General features: G+C 27.9%; 1 protein-coding gene across 3 annotated transcripts in view; it reads left to right on the top strand.

The window, feature by feature from the left end:
- Positions 1-3,404: 3,404 nt before the first annotated feature.
- The window catches only part of LOC107439946 (seizure 6-like protein 2), a 57,879-nt gene continuing 39,526 nt past the window's right edge, over positions 3,405-21,757 (top strand). For all 3 annotated transcript variants that reach the window (XM_016052705.4, XM_016052721.4, XM_016052713.4), the window contains exons 1-2: positions 3,405-3,568; positions 19,455-19,634. In XM_016052705.4, coding sequence (XP_015908191.3) covers positions 3,529-3,568; positions 19,455-19,634 — 220 coding nt within the window. In that variant the 5' untranslated portion in view covers positions 3,405-3,528. The remainder of the gene's footprint in view (positions 3,569-19,454; positions 19,635-21,757) is intronic.

The following is a 21,757-nucleotide window of genomic DNA, read 5'->3' as shown; positions in this document are numbered from 1 at the left end:
ATAATAATGTGATGAGAAAAATCAAGGTTAGACTAAAAAGTAACATCTTTAATTGTATCCAACTGAGTTTATCATAAACTTTGGAAACTAAATTAATAATGCGATGAGAAAAATCAAGATTAGAGTGAAAAGTAACATCTTTAATTGTATCCATCTGAGTTTATCATAAACTTTGGAAACTAAATTATTAATGCGATGAGAAAAATCAAGATTAGTGTGAAAAGTAACATCTTTAATTGTATCCAATCGAGTTTATCATAAACTTTGAAAACTAAATTATTAAAGTGATGAGAAAAATCAAGATTAGATTGAAAAGTAACATCTTTAATTGTATCCAACCGAGTTTATCATAAACTTTGGAAGCTATATTAATGTGATGAGAAAAATCAAGGTTAGACGAAAAAGTAACATCTTTAATTGTATCCAACTGAGTTTATCATAAACTTTGGAAACTAAATTATTAATGCGATGAGAAAAATCAAGATTAGAGTGAAAAGTAAGAACTTTAATTGTATCCAACTGAATTAAAGATTTTATTAGTAAATATAAAAGGTTGAGATAAATGTGCTTAAGTAACAATGAAACATTTTTCAATATTAAGATCCAAATGGTTAATATTACATCAATTATAAAAGTTATCTAGGTCATGTTGCAGACTACTCGAATTTGTATTTATAAATTTAAAAACTTTCACATCATCTGCAAAATATGAAAATTTAAAATTTTTAAAAACGCAACAGAGAGATCTTTTATAAATAAAATGAAAAGCAGCAATTCAAGATTTGTGACAGTAACAATTATTAAACTTATTAGAAATCACAGTTCTAAAATATCTATTTCACAAATAAGAAAATAACCATTTAATAAGATTTTAACGATAACCAGAGTCAAATTATTTAACAAAATATCAAAGCCCATAGAGTCAAAAACTTAAGAAAAATTCGTGCGAACCACATTAAGCTGGGACTTAATTTTAAAAGCAGATATGATTTTACTATTTACACAAAGCAAATTTGTTACTTTGGCTCTTTTAGGCAGAAGGTCATCTGAGATAGAATATTTCACTTGACAGAATTTTTTTTAAGGAATAATACTTTCGAAGATTTTTGAAAAAATCCTTAAAATAGCAGTGAGCCGTGGTGGCTCAGGGGATAGAGCGATAGCCTAACAATGAGGTGACCCGAGTTCGATCCCAGCGATCGCTGGTCGGTATGAATTCCGCATCTGGTTAGCACCGACAGCAGAGCTGACGTAAAATATTCTCAGTGGTAGACGAATCATGGGTCAGAGTCCCCTTGCCGTCAGGCTAACCATGGGAGGTTTCCGTGGTTTTCCTCTCCATGTTACGCGAGTGCGGGTTAGTTCCATGAAAAAGTCCTCCTCGAAGGCAAATATTCTCCCAATACTTGATCCAGGAGTTCCCTTGTCTTCCGGATTGGGTTCAAAATTACAAGGCTACTGAGTTGAACAATAGTAGTCGCAAACCCAAAAATTGGGTTGGCTGTTCAACAACTGTTATAAAATAAAATAAAAAATAGGTCTACATTCATTATAATGGTTCAAATTATTTTTTTTATAATCAGGGATGATTTTAATTTTACAAGAATCAGGAAAGCAATTTGCTTTGAGAGGTAGATTATCGAGAAATTGAAACTTTATTCCCTTTTTACCATTTTTAAACATCTGAAAACTATTACACTCGAATCAAACAACGGGATAAAATAACAACACTTCCCATAAAATCTAATTTGCCGTAAAATACATTTTTACCCTAAAATATTATACCGTGATTTTTACTGTAATATTTATTAAATTTGAGTAATTCTGTGATTTTACTGTAATTATTTCTGCAAAAATTACGGTATATGAGATTTTTTGCTCCATTACATGTTCCGTTCAAAATAGATTCTACGGTAAAAAGTACCAACACCCTGAATGCCGGTAATTTTTACCGTAATTTGATCCAGAATTTTTTATACTGTATAAAATTTCTTTGGTGTTACTTTTTGTTAATTAACAACATCGATTTCTAAAATTGGGTTACACCGCTTTTTTTCCTCTTTTTTTTAAGAAATATATAGAAATTTTTTAAATAATATGTAAAGTTTTGCCAGACAGAATTATAAATCTGTTAATTGTGACTTCACCCTAATTGTGACGTAACCTTAATTGCTTTGATAGCTTACAGCATCAGTTCCAAAAGGTATTCCTTTAAAGGATTTTTTAACCATTAATATCAATTTTGTATCCAATCAATAATCCATAATTTGTTCAATACTTCAGTAGTTTATATGAACTTATTTATGTCAATGAAAAAAAGTAGCAAACTAAAATTCTGTTTTTTTTCAATAACAATGAATAAATTATAAATAGGATATGTGTTTATAAAAAATTATGTAAGTATTTCTCATCTAAATCTGCAATTCAAAATAAAATAACTAAATTAAAGAAGGAAGAATTACGTTTCTCTGATAATTATTCACAACGTTTGCAACAGTTTTTTTTTCTCCATTATATTCATTTTCAGCATATGCATGCACCAAAAACATATTCATAATATTAATATATTAAATATATTAAATTATAAGATTAAATATTTTATTCTTCACATAAAATATTTTCAAAATAATAGTCTTTTCCTCGGTAAGTATATTCACAGCTGCTTATAAACTTTTTTTTGTAGGTTTCCGAGGTTCCGCTAAAAGCAGATCGATCATTTAAGGTTCCAATGACGAAAAACAAGCAATAACCCATGGCTTAAAGTCCATATCTGTGTTTTGAGAATTAAAATCAATTTATTGATATTTAGCATATGCATACACAAGAAACAAATTCATAATATTAGCATATTAAATATTTAACATATTATACTATAATATTTATTAAATATTTAATTCTTCACATAAAATATTTTCCAAATAATAAATAGTCTCTTTCTTGATTAGTATATTCACAGCTGCTAATGAACTTTTTTTATGTTTCTGGTGTTCCGCTAAAAGTAGATTGATTATTTAGGGTTCCAATGTCGAAAGAAACTCGGAAACCCATGGCATAGCTGTGCTTTGAGAACTCTAATCAATTTATTCATTTTCAGCATATGCATACACCAAAAAAAATATTCATCATATTAATATATTAAATATTTAATATATTATCCTAGTTCCCAATTAGTATATTATACTAGTAATTTATTAAATATTTAATTCTTCACATAAAATATTTTCAAAATAATAAATAGTTCTTTTCTCGGTTAGTATATTCACAGCTGCTAATGAACTTTTTTAATGTTTCTAAAAACAGATCAATCATTTAGGGTTCCAATGTCGAAAAAGAAACGTTAATCTGTGTTTTGAGAACTCAAATCAAAAGAAAAGTATTGGCATATTTTAAAGATAAATCGCCAAAAGAGAAGAATGAGAAGAAGATGATCAACGAAGCGGTTTCAAGTTCAAATGACGTCACAGCGTGGATCTTTAAACACTTCAGCAATAGTAAGACCTGTCAGAATTACCTTGAACCGGAACTAACATGGAGTTCCTCTGGAGCTTCTTTTTTCTTATTACGACAGGTAAAATTTCCGTTATTTTTCTATTTCTATTTTTACTTCTTCATTTCTTTAAATTTTATCAATAATAAAAATAAATGTTCATTAATATTTTAGAGATTAAACTTACTGTAGTCTTATAATTGGAGTTTATTGATAAGTAGTATTTAAAACCTTAAAAATTACCGATGTTTGTTTTCTCTTAAAATATTTCACTGAATATTTTCTTGTGTTAATATTAAATTTACTCGCACGAGGAATAAATAATAAAAATAAATATTTATTAATATTTTAAAAATTAAATTTACTTTGTAATTGGAATTTATTGATAAGTAATATTTTAAACCCTAAAAATAAATATTTATTAATATTTTAAAAATTAAATTTACTTTGGTGTAATTGGAAAATTATTGAGAAGTAATGTTTTAAATCCTAAAAAATACCGATATTTGTCTTTTCTTTAAATATTTAACTGAATATTTGCTCATTTTAATATTAAATTTACTTGTACACTGAATATTTCACTTATTTCAGAAATTGAGTTCATTTTGGTGGAAATGGAACTTTTTGATACATAATATTTTAAATCCTTAAAAATACCTTTGTCTGCTTTTTTTTAAAAATATTTCACTCTTCAGAGTGTTTGGCTGAAAAATCAAGACTACATAAAAAAAATTGTATAATAAATAAAGTTTTACTTACAAATTTCGATTCTATCCTTCTCAAAAATTCGACAAAAAATCTGTGAGCCCATTCTAGCAAATCATAGCTTTAACGTATCTCCAGTCTAAAAGTTTTTTTTTTAATTTCTAAGAAAGATATTTTAAAGAGTTTGCAAAACTATAATATCTAAAATCTTATATTTTTTACTATAAATCATATGTTAGTTCTGTAAAAAACAACCTTTAAGCTCTATTAGGTCTGGTGTTATTTTATAATTGTATTATATATTCTGTTATATATTTTATTTGTGAGTCATTTAATTTCTGATTTTATAAACTCCGTATCATGTGTCTATTTTTTTAATCTGAAATAAATAAATCAAATAAGAAAGCATAATTAATATAGGTTTCTCTTTTAAATAGTTTATTAATATTAGTTTTTCTTTCAATATTTTTTCTTTTTTTAAAGCGCAGAGTGATGCCAGTAACTACTGCTGGAATACGAATAAAAAATCAAAAACTCAGCGAAATTCTAGAACATTTTGCAAATTTTTAACTCGAAAATTGTGTGCAATTCTAAGAAGAATGTAATTTTCCATTTCTAGTTATTACACTATTAGTTGAATTGAAATAAATAAATAATTAAATATTTTTCTAAAATGGCTCTTTAGAAAAAAAATTACGAGTAAGACTTGAAAATAATAATGGAATACTTATATAATAATAGAATACTTAAAAATAATTGTGTCAAATTTAGATCTAAAAAAAAATTGTGACGCATTTTTCGAACTGTCTCTAAAACGGGACAGCGACCACTAATTGGTTTATTATGCTAAAAAAAAACTATGAGTCGAACTCTATTGACCTGATAAATTGGCGTGCCATCATACCTGGCAATCGTTTTTGACGTGACTAATTTAATCCTGTTTTAACGTAGGTACATGACATAATTAAGTAAATCGCATACTTTTTTTTAAGAAAAATGTCAAGAATATAATTTAATACTTATTTACTTTTTGCTTTTTATTTTCTGTCATTTTAAGTTAAAAAATTATTTTAATACAACAGAATCGGATTAAAGTAACATTATAAAGGGTTGTTTAAGTAATATGGATTAAATTTAACATTTTGTCATGATTACTTTTCCTACTTTTTATCATTATTTTAAAATGCGTCAAGATTTTTTTTTGGATCTAAATTTGACATAATTAATAATTATATAGGAATCTACTTTGAAAATAGACTTAACTTTCAAAAATATTTTATGTATATCTCAAAAATTAGTAAGAATTACGTGAATAGCAGTTAATTCTGAATTCTATTGATATTTACGCTATATGCCTTAAATGTTCTCTGCTCTTGCAATATACTTTTCTATTTATAAAAAGTTAAAGCTATAATAACACCGAATTTTAGACATCAGATCATCTGAAACTATAAATTTATGAAAAAAATTACATACCTTAAATCATTTGCTTAATCCTATATTTCACGTGTATAAATATGGCATTTTGTGACAGAAATATTTTATAAAATTTAAAGAAAATACTTAAATGTTTGAAAAATTATTTCAATGGTAGATAGAAAGATAGCCGCACCATTTTAACTTTAAACTCTTATTTTTATTCGGAATCTAGACTTTATTGTTCATCCGTGTGTGTTACATTGGTTAATATAACGTCATAAATGTCAAAAAGTTAGACCTTTTGGTTAGAAAAAAAAATATTTGTTTAAGGTATTTAAAGAAAACAATTGCGATGTCTTATGTTAATTCCTGTCACGAGACGGAATTATAAATTTACTTTTAAAAGGCTTACAATGAATAAATTAAAAAATTTAATTGTTCTCAGAATTTGGGACTGTGTAATGTTCCCATATTTTGAGAACTGCCCATAAAAGTTTTTCTTTTTCATATAATTTTTACATAACAACAAGTTTTACATAAATAAAAATTGCCTTTACATGATAAAAATTACCTTACACAAATAAAAATTACATAAATAATTTTTTTTTTCTTAAATTTTGGTTAAATGTTACAATTTTTAAAGAATTATTGTGCAGTAACCATTAAATGTTTTGGCAATAGTTTTAAAAATTACGATTATGTTACGCCACCCTATATTTTATCAGTTAAAGAATTATTATGGTATGTAATCTTTTGAAAATTTTTAGAAAAATGCTTTAGAATAAAATCTTATCCGCTCATGTTTAAAATAATTTTCACAGAAAATACGTTTTTCAATTCCGCTTCGTTATTTTTCTTGGATGTCATTTTACTTTTTAATTAATTTTTTTCATTTTTAAATTTCAACAAATGAGAAGAAAATGAGGCTAAAACAAAACTGAGTTAAAAAATGCGACCTCACTGTGAAAATATTCTACATACGAATTCTAAACTTTTGCAGAGAAATGACATACCATAAAATGAGGTATCAAAACAATTTTGCTTTTCAAATTTAAGGCACTGACTAAAAAATTTGTGAAACCTTATTCATCCTTGCTAATTGACCTGAAGAAAAGTATGGTCAATGCCGCCAAAATATTTTACCATATTTAACGTGTTTCTGGCTCGATAGGAACACAAAAAGGCTTGATAATTTTTACCGAAACGCTTTTGTAATGATTTTCGTAAAATTAGCAATAAAATATTGTTTTGTAAATTGTGAGTGATTGTAGTAAAATTCATAAATTTTATCATGAAACTTTAGAGCATGGAATAAAAATAATTTATTCGGTACTAAATTCACTTTTTCGGTATTTACTTTTTAGTATTTTTGTGTGTTTAGTATTAAAGTGTATTTTTTACTAAATGTGTGCTAATAAGAACTATAATTTAGAAACCAGAATTTCCGCTATACCGTTACAGTACGGTAATTTCACCCAAATTTTTCTTCGTGGCTCAAGATGAAAATATCATATATAATAAAAGGGGGAAATTCTTTGTAACCTTGACCACCTGTCCATCTTGTTGATAACTAAAGTAAGTCAAATAGGTTGAGGAATGTTACAAAAAGCTATTTTAAACTCTTTGTAAATTGACCTTGAAAAAAAAAGCATTTTTTTTTTAAAAAAAAATTTCTGCTTATAATATGCATGCAAAAGTTTCCCTAAAATAGCGAGATAGTATTTAAAGATAACAGAAATCCCTTTTCGAGACTTTGAAAGAATAAAATCTTCTGTCTCTTGAAAATATACGCATGTTTTTCCATTGGGACATCAGACTGTTTACAATCATTTTTTTGTTCAATGCAGCATGAAGCATTTTTGGTTATGACTTTTAAGGGAGTCGCGGTGGATCAGGGGGAAGAGCGCTCGCTTCCCAATGAGGTGAACACGATTCAGTGATGGATGGTCGATTCCGCACCCGTCTTACACCGACCACAATGCTGATGTAAAATATCCTCAGTGGTTGACGGATGGATTAGAGTCCCCTTAGCGTTATGCTATCCATGGGAAGTTTTCCCTGTTACGCAAATGCTGGTTAGTTCCATCAAAAAGTTCTCCACGCAGGCAAAATTCTCCCAATACTTGATCTATGAATTACCTTGTCTTCTGGATTGGGTTCAAAATTGCAAGGCTTTCGAGTTGAACATTGGTATTCTTAAACTCAAAATTGGGTCTGCTGTTCTACAACGGTTATTAAAAAAAGTGAAATAATTACTAGGGAAGAAGCCTCAATATGAATAAATATTCGGTGCCTAAAAATTTGTGAGTATTGATGGTAACAAAACATTTTAGTTTACACTTGATGCAATTTCTTTCTCGGCATTATATTAATATGTAGGATTTGGTGAGATCTAAAAGTAATGCTTTAATATTGCAGCATTTTTTAAAAATCAGGAAAAATTTATAAATTTTAGATTATCAAAAAAAAAATGATTAAATAATATGAAATTTCAATTAATTTTAAGCTTGCAGCATTACTATTTTCTAAACGTATTTTCTTATTTGGCTTACAAAATACGTCAAATCGGTTAATGAGTTACTTACTCACTTGACGTTTAAAGGATGATATGCATTTAAAAATTGCACTAGATTAGAATTTAATTAGTTTGCTGAAATACGTATTAATATTCTAGTTGTTATATATCCATAATGTCCATAACTGTTTAAAATGAAGAAAATACTTCAGAAAGTCGAATTTTGAAATTTCGCAGTTTAATTTTGAATTGTTAAAATATTTGTTGGATTGATAAATCAATTTATTTTATAGATGCTATAAAAGGAATGTCCACCAGATTCAATTGGAATCGATCGAGGAAAAAAAACAGTTTATAAATAAATTTGGAAAAGTTGCAACTTATTGTATAGAATGATAATAATTTAAAATCAATTTAGTTCTCATAATAGAATCGCATTAAGTTCAAAGTCTTAAGATGCGTTCAGCTAAAATAATAGAACGGAATGTATTTGTTAGTGAAATCGTTACATAATATCATCAAGTATTTTAAGTGAAAAAAAAAAAAAGCAGAAAATGTAATTTCAGTTAAGTCAGAAATTTTATTTCAAAATTTATAAATTTATCAAAAGCGTTTGGCTTCAAAATTTGCAAAATCTAGTCTTTTAATTAAGGATTAATGCACGTAGATAAAAATTCTGATAAGAATACTGTTCTGTATGATAATGATATTTCTGGTTAAAAAAAACAATTCTGGTAATAAAATTCAAAGTTTACGGTATTTAAACCGTTCATTTTCGTTCAAATGGTAACGGTTTACGGGAAATTCAGGCTTCCAAAATTATAGTTCTTATTATCCCGCATATAATAAAAAACACAAAACTGTAAAGTAAATTTATCCTAATAAATGGTTTTCAAATTTTAGCACCTTTATCAAATTTTATCACATATTATATAACCATATATTATTGTTAATTTTACCAAAATCATTACCAAAGCAATTTGGCCACCGAATCACTGTCGACATTCTTGTGACCATACTTTTTTCTCAGTAAAAATATCTTCATTCATTAATTATCTGAAATCTTCAAATATAAAAGTGGGTCAAAGTTTTAATATTTTCTTAGGCAAGTTCGTATCTTGTCAATTTTCATTATTTAAGCTTTTTGGGTGTTCTGCAACCTTGAACTTTTGAACTCTTACCGTAAACGCTGAGAGTTTTCTAAAATCAGGAAGTCAGCCACCCACAGCTAACCTTTGAATGCGTCAACTAATAAGTATTTACCATTGGAATTTATTAAAAATACTTATTAAGTGTGATAACAACCCATTTAGATCGCTATTCTTGTTACTAATTCATCATTTCATTCAAAAACAATTAAAAGAGTAGCATTTATTAATTAAATTTATAATAATTTTCCCTAAAAAAAAGTTTTGATTTAATGATCGAACTTTCATGTACTAACTCTCAATCTTAATGAAGCCTAACTTTAAATATGTAATATATGTATTTAATAATTTATAATAATTTACAATTAAGAAAAGTTTTGATCTAATGATAGAACTTTCATGTACTAAGTCTCAATCTTAATGAAGCCTAACTTTAAATATGTAATATATGTATTTAATAATTTATAATAATTTACAATTAAGAAAAGTTTTGATCTAATGATAGAACTTTCATGTACTAACTCTCAATCTTAATGAAGCCTAACTTTAAATATGTAATATATGTATTTAATAATTTATAATAATTTACAATTAAGAGAAGTTTTGATCTAATGATCGAACTTTCATGTATTAAGTCTAAATCTTAATGGTTAGAGGGCCTAACTTTAAATATGCAAATTAATGAGTGTAATTTTAAGTTATAAAATCTGATAGAAACGCTTAAACCGTTTAAACATCCTCGTTACTTTTAAAATAGCAATCTAGAATCTAGAAGATGGGGTCTCAATATTATAGACAAAATCCCCTTTTTGTACTTTTTCCATATTACAGCATAGCTTTTTAACCGAAAAGTATTTGCACTCATTATCCAAAGATAATTCCACTCCAAAATAATTTTTAATATTAATATTTAATTTTTTAATACATTATATATTAATAATCCAAAAACTTTTGAATTGTAAGGTACACACATTTTTACATCATTTTGAAGTGCGGAATTTTAATTGATGAAATACGAAATTTGAACGAAATCGGTTGAAGAACTAAATTATAAACTTACGATTTATTGATATTAGTGCCCTGATTTTGATTTATTCCGTGATTCCGGGCTGCTTAACATACGTAATTTTCTTCCAAAGGTTTTAAAAAAGCTCCTTTTTTGTCATTTTTTTCAAAAATAGTAATCTAAGAAGAAGAAGAAAAGAAATGGTCTGGTCCCATTGTCTTGCCGTGAATTATAATAATTTACAGAAAATGTTGCCAGAAGTTGTTGTTGGAAACCATTAAATAAATACTATAACTATTGCCGCTAATCCATTAACCTGCGCATGTTCTTGAACAAATGTTTGTAATTCACAGCGACAAAGTCAAAGAAAGAATTTTTTTAAAAAATTACCACCACTATGCACAGCCAGAAACATTGAGTTTCCCCTGAAATAGCAATTATTATTATTATTCTGGAATGCATTTTTTAGCATGCGGGTTGAACGGGGAGCAACTACCGAGAATAATCACAAAGCAAATAAATAAAAACTTCCAATCAAAGCAACTAAAATATTATAAAACGTAATCCTTTATTTTATACATTTATCAGTTCATATCTGTAAAGTATAACCCTCATAATTTCAGATGACTTCTATTTCACGATAATCATAATTTACCGAAGAATTTAGCGTGAGCGAGCGAATATTCGTCTTTAGTATATTCGTAAGACGAATATTCTATTCCAGAATAGAATACTCGTCTCCATCTTAAAGAACAACTTAATTATAAAAGGCTTACATTTGTATCATTAATTACAAACGGATTATAAATTTCAACTTAAACATTTTTCCTTTTTAATCAAATGCTTTTTAAATATGTTTTGGTTTCATAGTTATTACAATAAACAGCAGTATAGTATAAGTCTCAAAATGCTTATGTTTATTAAAACATATTTGCATTTTGGTTATTTGCTTTGATAAACAATTATTTATTAATTTTGTAAAAATGTAACACTAGTTCTTTTAATTTCTGTAACGATGCATTACTCTCTGCAGAAAACTGAAGTAAAAAAAAAAAAAAAAAAAAAAAAGAAAAAAAATCAGGACAACCGTATATTTAAGAAAGACAAGGAAAATAATTATTTGATATTGTCATGTTATTCATAGTTTTTCAGAGTAAATTGCATATATTCTTTACTAAATTAAGTTTATTTCTCATTTTAGTTCTTATTAATACGTATCAAATAAAATTAAAAAAATATAACAATTTATTTAAAAATATAAGTTAAATCAGTTTTATTTAACATTTCTCTCGTTAACGGTATGTTTAAAATGAGTCTCTTTTTTAAGCGTGGGGAAAATTTATCTTCAACTTCCTGAATGAAACTGGGGAAACAAAATAAAACTAAGATTGGCGACAGTCTAAAGTTCGCCAAGGCATCGAATGAACAACGTTCGACACGCTTGAATGCGTTGACCAAGTTTCATTTGACTTCCTTTTTTTTCTTCTTTTTTTTGTTGAGCATTTTATTTAAAAATCCCAATTCTTCACTAAACACAACGACATTGAACTTGGTAAAAAATGTATCAAAAATAGTGTTTTGTTTCAACTAACCATTTAAGATTACTGAAAAAAGTATTAGAAGGAATTCGAAACTAAGCTATTATATTTAGTTTCATGTAACCTCCTAGGACACAAAAGGGTAGAAAATGCGATTTAATTTTCTTGGACTAACTTACTAATACGATAAAGTATTTAAAAGAGGAAGTAAACATTTCGATGCATTGAATTTAGTAAGATTTTTTTTGTTATTTTTAATTTTAATGTTATCATTTTTTGTACAGTGAACGATATTTTTTATCGTATTTTCATGAAACAAAATCTGTTAGACAATAAGATATTTAAACGCTGTTAAAGAGTTTAATTAAATCATATAATTCTTCATTGTAATTTACGACCAACGATGGTAAATCTAATTTCATTTTTACTTAGATAATCGCTCTGTAAATGCAAACAAAGAGAAAAAAAAAGTCTTATTTTCTTAAGTGAAACTACAAATATTTTCCAATCCATTAGGTACAAGTTAAACAAGTGCGTCGTTTTGTATTGCACCCGGTTTATTTTATTTTTTATACCGTCGTTGAACAGCCGATCCAATTTTTGGGTTTACGACTACTGATGTTCAACTTATTAGCATTGTAGTTTTAAACCCAATCCAGAAGACAAGGTAATTCTTGGATCAAGTATTAAGAGAAATTACCCGGTTCACCTTATTTGGAGGCCCCTGAGCCATAGAGGCTCATCAAACCATCTTGGGAAATATTACTCCCTTCATCAAGAAATGCTCTCCAAGTTCCGGTACACATATAGGAGGTAGTTAACGGGATGCAACTAAGCATGTTTCACGACGATCTATCAGATTCAAGTCTGGCCATTCCATGCGTGTAATAGCCTCAGACATTCGCTTATGATATTTGCTTAGAGTGGACGGGCATTGTCCTCCATGAACACAAATTCTGCATCCATGCCTTCCCTAAACTCCAGAATGATATCCCGATAAATTTGACTTGCCATGGTAACATGCAGTTCTGTTCTGGAGCACCTTAAACGAGCAATCCTGAACCATGGCAAATGGTGTCATTCAATGATGTATGGTAAATGCAAGCAAAGCCTGGACTCGTCGGAAAGCGTAGAGAACATGCACTGTGACGATGTTGTTCTCTACTCTAGGCCTCTACACAACAACTTACTACTGTCTCCAGTGAGTTGTTGTCAATGGAACACATATTTCTCTATAAAATTCAGATATGAAACAAAATGCACTAAAACGCCTAAGTTATTGTTAAAAATTTCATATATTTAATTTTTTGAGAAAATCTCCAGTGCATTGTAATTGGCCTGTCTAGTAACGTCTACTGAGCATCATTGACACTTGGGTTATACCAAGGATACACTCGAATACATTCATTTGAGCATGAGAACATTCCAGGCTGCCGATAATGCTTATTCAATCTGTGTCATCAATGGTTCACAGAATGCTTGCATGGTTATCTCAAACTCACGCTTCCCAATGGGGCGAACCGGGTTCGAATCCCGGCAATGGTTGGTTGATTCGAATTCCTCACCCGGCTTGCACCGACCACAGTGCTAACGTAAAGTACCTTCAGTGGTAGACGGATCACGGGTTAGAGTCTTCTTGCCGTCAGGCAAACTGTGGGAGGTTTTAGTGGTTTTCCTCTCCATGTAACTCAAATGTGGGCTAGTTCCATTAAAAAGTTCGCCACGAAGGAAAATTACTCCCAATGCTTAATCCAGATATTCCCTTGCCTTCTGGATTGGGTTCAAAATTACAAGTATACGGAGTTGAACATTGGCAGCCGTAAACTGAAAATTTGATCGGCTGCTCGAAGACGGTTGTAATATATATGATTGTTCGATAAGAATTCCGCACCCGGATCGAGCCGACTACAGTGTTAACGTAAAATATCCTCAGTGGTAGACGGAGCTAGAGACCCCTTGCCTTCGGGTTAACCATAAGAGTTTTCCGTGGTTTTCCCCTCCATGTAACGCAAAGGCAGTTTAGCTGCACCAAAAAGTCTTCCACGAAGCCAAATTTCTCACAATACTTGCTTTCTGGGTTAGATTTAAAATTACTGGGAGTTGAAGATTAGTAGCCGCAAACGCAAAATTGGATCGGCTGTGCCTTAATAGAAAAGCATAAAATACCTGATAATCAGCATACGAAAAATTCCTATCATTTGCTCTTGAAGATGCGTGGGATAATTTTTACTTCAGAGTTCGAATTATCCTTAATTTATATACATGAGTGTATTTATTGAAATAGAATTTTCTTTTTTTAATTTTTAGAAATCGGAAACCATACAAAATTATGTGAGAAATTAATTTTCCATTTCAAACAAATTTGATGGAGAAAAAAAAAAACATCTCGAGAAATCTTCGTTTCTATAAGAACATAATGTTTCAATTTTGTTTCATTGATACCTCAGAAATTATTCGATTTGTTACTTCCACAATCCATAATTAGATTTCAAGAAAACTTTTAAACTATAATAACTTCGGACTAAAATTTAAACAGGCTCAACGTATAATTTACTTATTATCGAAAATGAATTATAAAAAATAATATTAAAAGCAATTTAAAATTTCTAAAAAGGCTAAGTAAGAAAATTTTTTATGATAACATTGTTTTTGTTTGCTATGATTCAAAAAAGATGTATCTTTCATCCTGAATATCTTTTAATCTGATTACATTATCGGATTTTCATGTACTAAATGCCCAAGTTTAAAAAGTTTACCTTAATTATGCTAATTATTACTTAATAATTATTTAATTTACAAAATACGACACAGAAACGTCCTTTCTATGTATAAACATACCTTTTTTTGACAGATTTTAATTATTAAATAATATGAAGTTGCCGCTATCTGGAGAGTATAGACCCAATACTTTTGTCAGAAGAGAGGTTTAAAGTTTGACAATATAACTGTCACCTTTTTACGTATTTCACTACATCTCGGGTACTTTTTAAACAACTCAAAAACTTTTCTAACACAATTATAAAACAAGTTTATAAATGAAATGATTTTCGTTTCCTTTTATAAACTAGTGATTTTGAAACCTTGAACAAAAATGTTTTTATTCTTTTATTTCATTTAACCTATTTAAAAATAGAAAATGTTTGAAAGTAAAGTATGCAAGTTTTTTTATGATTTAAAATTATGGAATTATAAATGACAAAACTCGGAGTCATCCGAAGAAATTCTATGTTCAAATTTTCAAAACTGTCATATTTTTTTTTCTCAAGAACTGCTCAATCGTTTTCATTCATTTTTTTTTCACTCAAAATTATACAGTTTAATGAAATTATGTGGAAAAAAAATTCTTAGAATATAGAGTTTTTCAGCCATTATTTAAATTAAAATTCTAAACAATTATATTATAAATGGAATTATTATACATTGGCTGGAAAAAGGTTTTCATTCGCAAAAGTTATCGAAATATAATGAAAAACGCAGAAAGTATAATGAAGTCATATTTGAAGTCAATCCTCCAAATCGTCAAGATCTGCATGTATTACGTTAAAATCTGAACATTAGAACAAAAGTAATTTAGGATAATACCTTTTTGTTTTGGTTAAAAAATTTAAATGATTTTCTGAGAAAGATAGAAAGTTTTAAGATATTTTAAATTTTAAAATATATTTCAGATTATGTTATGGGCTTAGGCCTCATTCTAATATTCAGCTTTTATACTGAATTTTTAGGATTGTACTTGAAATGTGTTTTAATAAATATGCTTTTAATCTATTTTTCTTTTTACTTTTCAAATTTTTTTTTCTATTTCATTTATTCAATTGCCTTCGGGGAAGTTAGAAAAGCATGTTTTTTTTTTTTTTTTTATAAAAAAAGACATTTAAATATTTGAATTTTGCAAACAAAGCGAAGATCTAATGAGCAAATCTTTTTTATTTCTAATATGTTTTGAAATATGTTAATGTTTGAAATATATTGAAATATAATATGTTTCGAATAGTGTGTTGAAAGCGTTAAGACCTACGAAGTTTTTATAGGAATGATGCAATAAGCCATAAAATAGAGAAAGAAATTTACAAAAATAGATTAATGAATATGAAAGTGGCATCAAACTTTGTTTAAACGCAAGTGGTGAATAGTTTTCAGTTTTAACCAGCACTTCAATTTTAAAAAATACATTATAAAGAGAATGTTCACCTTAAATTGAGTATTCCTCTTTTTGCCTTCTTACTTTACCAAAAATTGTTTTAAAACGTTGGATCTACTATTTAATTTTTTTAAACAACACTGAATGCTATTTATCCACAATATACAATAAATGTTGTTTCATAATCACTAATCTTAAAATAAGCATTAGGGGACGCTAAATCAAGAAAGAAGTTACAAAACCACCATTGAGAGAGATTGAATCATTAGTGAGGAAAATGAGATGAAAATTGGCCAAATGACTTTGTTTGCCTGATGAGTTTTTTTATGAGTCGCCTTTCAACACTTCTTTGATTCCTCTCCGATAATCAATAATGTTTACTTCTTGCCTCTTTTGGATCTTTTTATCCAAAACATTACGCAGGCAAATAATTAATCAAAAAAAAAAAAAAAAAATTCGTAAAATGCGAATCTATGCCTGCTTAAAAAATTCTTATTTCTGTTTGTTTCTGGCGTGAAACCACCACTGTAGGAGATCTTCAACATTTTGTGCACTTTTCACCCATGGCAAAGTGCTACAACTAGATATTCTAAAGATTCATTGCCGTGGTGGCCAGGGGATAGAGCGCTCGACTCCCAATAAAGTGACTCGGGTTTGATCCCAGCGATAGTGGGTCGATTCGAATTCAGCACCCAGCTCGCACCGACCACAGCGCTGACGTAAAATATCCTCAGTGGTACACGGATCATGGGTTAGAGTCCCCTTGCCGTCCGGCTAACCGTGAAAAGTCTTCCTGGTGTTCCTCTCCATGTAACGCAAATGCGGGTTAGTTCCAACAAAAAGTCCTCCACGAAGGCAAATTTCTCCCAAAACTTGATCCAGAAGTTCCCTTGTCTTCTGGATTCGGTACAATATTACGGAGTTGAACATCAGCAGTTGTAAAGCCAAAAATTGGGTTGGCCGTTCATGGACGGTTATAAAGATTCATTTGCTATAAACATTAGAAACAATCCTGGTTAATTTTATGCTAATTTAGTGAAGAGTTATTTGAGTTGAATCAGAGCAGAAATAAAAATATTATAATCCATTTCTAGGCTTATCTACCTATTTATAAATAGAAATAATATTTGAATGACCTAACTATAAAATTATAAAAAATAAAATAAAACCTAATGCAATACAAAACGAAGCAGTTTTGTTGATTTTTAAAGAAAGAAATCTATTTCAAAAGGTGATTCTTCTGATCAAGAATAGTTTTGATCTAGTAATATTTTTGATATTTTTAAAAGCATTTTACAGTATATTGGTAAATTGTTTTTTAAATAAAAGTAATATTTTAACAATTATATTCTCAAGATGGTTTATTCCCCTGAACTGTAAAAAATTATTCCGATCCGGAGAAAAATACTATTACCCTGGGTGCATCATTCGTAAAATCTATTTTCACCGTAACATTTTATGCTATTATTTTCACAGTAATATTTATTTTGTTACAATAACTTTACAGTAAATATAAGAAATACGATATATCAGATTCTGTATTTTTTGATCCGAAATTTTTTTACGGTGTGAGTCCCAGCATTCAATATTTTGAACAGCATTTGGTACAATATTTTACAATATTTACCACACGTAAAATAATATTTTAGGTTTTTTTTCTGTCTACCTCTACAAAGCGATTGTCTAACTAAAAATGTAATTGGATTTACCCTAGTTGAATGGATTTTTATTTACAATAAAACTGTTGTATGACGTATAAATATCTGACTATTTCAGTTTAATGGTGTTTGTTTCATAGCCAAAATATGGAAAAATGCGGCATAAAAATATCCTGCAATATACTAAGAAGCTCTAAAAATTTAAATTTATTTTTAATGTAATAATTAAAAATTACTGAAATTTTTGATCAAATTAATTTTGAAAAAAAATGTTTCATTGCAGTTATGAGTTTACTTTCGTTTAAACTACATTCTTCCAACCCAAAATCGCAATTTATGCCATTATTAAAAGCTGTAATTTCCAGAGATTAAAAGCTTCAACTATTATCTATTAATCAATTATCTACTAATCTATTATCCATTAAAAGCTTTATCTGTTAAAATATTTTGTGACAATTAAGAAAGATTTTAAAATACTGAATGCAATGTTATTTTCTTTCTTTAACCGACGAAATTATCACATTAAAATATATTGTAATGTAATTGTAAATGTAATTATCACATTAAAATGTATTTTTAATGTGATAATTAAAAATTACTAAAAATAGTTAGTTAAATTAATTTTCTAAAAAAAATGTTTCATCGCAGTTATGAGTTTACTTTCGCTTAAACTCCATGTTTCTAAACAAAAAATCGCGATTTCTGCCGTTATTAAAAGCTGTTATTTCCAGAGATTAAAATCTTTGTCTTTCAATCTATTATCTACTTATATATTAACTATTAATTTATTATCAATTAATCTATTAATCTATTAATCAATTATCTATTAATGAATTATCTACTTATCTATTATCCATTAAAAGCTTTATCTACTAAGATTTTTTGTGACAATTAAAAGAGATTTTAAAATACTGAATGCAATGTTATTTTCTTTCTTTAACCGACGAAATTATCACATTAAAGTATATTGTAATGTAATTGTAAATGTAATTATCACATTAAAATGTATTTTTAATGTGATAATTAAAAATTACTAAAAATAGTTAATTAAATTAATTTTCTAAAAAAAATGTTTCATCGCAGTTATGAGTTTACTTTCGCTTAAACTATATGTTTCTAAACAAAAAATCGCGATTTCTGCCATTATTAAAAGCTGTTATTTCCAGAGATTAAAAGCTTTGTCTCTTAATCTATTATCTACTTATATATTAACTATTAATTTATTATCAATTAATCTATTAATCAATTATCTATTAATGAATTATCTACTAATCTATTATCCATTAAAAGCTTTATCTACTAAGATCTTTTGTGACAATTAAAAGAGATTTTAAAATACTGAATGCAATGTTATTTTCCTTCTTTAACCGACGAAATTATCACATTAAAGTATATTGTAATGTAATTGTAAATGTAATTATCACATTAAAATGTATTTTTAATGTGATAATTAAAAATTACTAAAAATAGTTAATTAAATTAATTTTCTAAAAAAAATGTTTCATCGCAGTTATGAGTTTACTTTCGCTTAAACTACATGTTTCTAAACAAAAAATCGCGATTTCTGCCATTATTAAAAGCTGTTATTTCCAGAGATTAAAAGCTTTGTCTTTTAATCTATTATCTACTTATATATTAACTATTAATTTATTATCAATTAATCTATTAATCAATTATCTATTAATGAATTATCTACTAATCTATTATCCATTAAAAGCTTTATCTACTAAGATTTTTTGTGACAATTAAAAGAGATTTTAAAATACTGAATGCAATGTTATTTTCTTTCTTTAACCAACAAAATAAAGCTAAGATTTTTGTTTCTTTGATGACCTAGTGAGTGCTTGCGGCTATCCCGGATCTCCTGCTCATTCCAGCATTGCTTTTAACTCTGAGGTCATTGTCCCTGGAACGGTGGCAACTTACACCTGCGACAGTGGATTCGAATTATTAGGACCTGCCCGCCGAATTTGTGCAGCCAATGGTACATGGACGCCCATTGGAATACCTTTCTGCGGTACTGTTGAGAAATTTTTTAACTACATTATCTTATTAACTTAAAACGGTTATTGACAAATGAAATTTTTTGATATGTTTTTATGATATATTAAAGTTGTAAATCAGGAAATAAAAATAAATAAAAAAAAATTCATAAAGAAAACAAGCGTTCAACTAAATGGTTTGTTCACTGATTTAGTGAATGGTAAGCGTTCAACTAAATGGTGTGTTCACTGATTTAGTGAATGGTAAGCGTTCAACTAAATGGTTTGTTCACTGATTTAGTGAATGGTAAGCGTTCAACTAAATGGTGTGTTCACTGATTTAGTGAATGGTAAGCGTTCAACTAAATGGTTTGTTCACTGATTTAGTGAATGGTAAGCGTTCAACTAAATGGTGTGTTCACTGATTTAATGAATCTAATACAAGCATATTTCAATTAAAACAACACCATATTTTATAAAATTTCTACGCTTGACCTAAAATGGGTTCGGTTGGGCTACCTTTCTGTTATATCAGATTTTTAATATCGCTTAGAAATATTGTCATTCTTTGATACTTTCTAATAATTTAACAAATTTACTTTATTTTTACATGGGTCTATCACTTGAATGAAATTTGTCAACCCTTTCGATAGTATCGTATCCGATAATTCTTAACGTCGATAATGATCGTTTTATTGTATTCGATATCAATCGTTGCGATAATAACAATTGTGTTTGATATTTATCGATCGTTTTCGATAAATATAGCTAAAATTCGTGATATTATCGTACTCGTTGAATATCGTTGTCTATAATATCGCAAAAGCTAACTATCGCTTATTCGATATTTATCGATGAAAGGAATTGTTGGAATAAATTAAGGCTTTTAACAATCAAGATGTTTAAAAAATATCAATTCAACAGCCAGCTCAATTCAATATTATTTCAGTCAGTGGTCCATGTTAAGAATTATTGTATCCAATAATTCTTAACATCGATAATGATCGCCTTATTGTATTCGATATCAATCGTTGCGATAATAACAATTGCGTTTGATATTTATCGATCACTTTCGATAAATATAGCTAAAATTCGTGATTTATCGTATTTGAAGAATATCGTTGTGTATAATATCGCAAAAGCTAAATATCGATTCGATATTTATCGATGAAATGAATTGTTGGAATAAATTAAGGCTTTTAGCAAGCAAGATGTTTAAGAAATATCGATATAACAGCAAGCTCAATTCAATATTATTTCACAATTCAATTCAATATTAATGACTGAAAAAAAGGCTAATATATCGCAAGGCGGAGATACAAATAATTGTACAAATATTGTGAGAAGTAATAATCATTTAATTTTAAACCAGGTCATGAAATTTCAGGATACTAGCCGGAGTAAAACTTTTTTCTCCCTGATTTTTAAAATGTTAAGTTGTAGCATGAAGAAATTTAGGATGACCTAAAGGCATAAAATAATGTTGAAATCGATATATATTTATTACAATAATAATATTAAATTACAATAAGTTTGTCTTAATGTTTCCAAAAGCAACGAATGGATAAGTGGAATTACTAAACACAAAATAATACATTAACAGTACAGTACGCAATGAAATACAACTAAGTGAAACGATTTTATTTTTTGGATTTTCACAAGTTAAACAAGGGAATGATACCAAGAGTAATTTAAAATTTTGATGTCAAACAAACAATTTTCGATTACAATTTGAGAAAGGTTTTGTATTACGTGAAAGAAAAGCCGCCACATTTTCTTTCGTTCTTTAAGAATGTTGTTTAGATTAATTTCAGTTTCCAAAGACTAAAATAAAACAAATTTTCTTTTTTATTGTTTTAAAACGTTCTTTTGGAAACTTTTATTATTAATGAACATAAATATTTTGAAATAATTGTAATTAATTTTACACACCGTGTAGTGAAAAATTATCAGGCAAAACAGGAAATAATAATAAGGAAAATAAAAGTTACTGTATGCTTGTTTATCTTTTCATTTTTTTAAAAATAGATAAAAATAAGTACAGGAAATTTAACAAATGTCAAACAAACAAACAACAAACAAATAATGATGTCACATGGGCAAAGTATTTCCAAAAGCAAAGTTTTTGGTTACGTTCTGTATGAATTAAATTTAATTA

The sequence above is a fragment of the Parasteatoda tepidariorum genome, chromosome 11, assembly GCF_982258835.1.
Source record: "Parasteatoda tepidariorum strain Cologne lab strain chromosome 11, Ptep-v5.0, whole genome shotgun sequence".
NCBI lineage: Eukaryota > Metazoa > Arthropoda > Arachnida > Araneae > Theridiidae > Parasteatoda > Parasteatoda tepidariorum.
The sequence above is the reverse complement of the archived record's forward strand: the minus strand, read 5'-3'. Positions and strand labels throughout refer to the sequence as shown.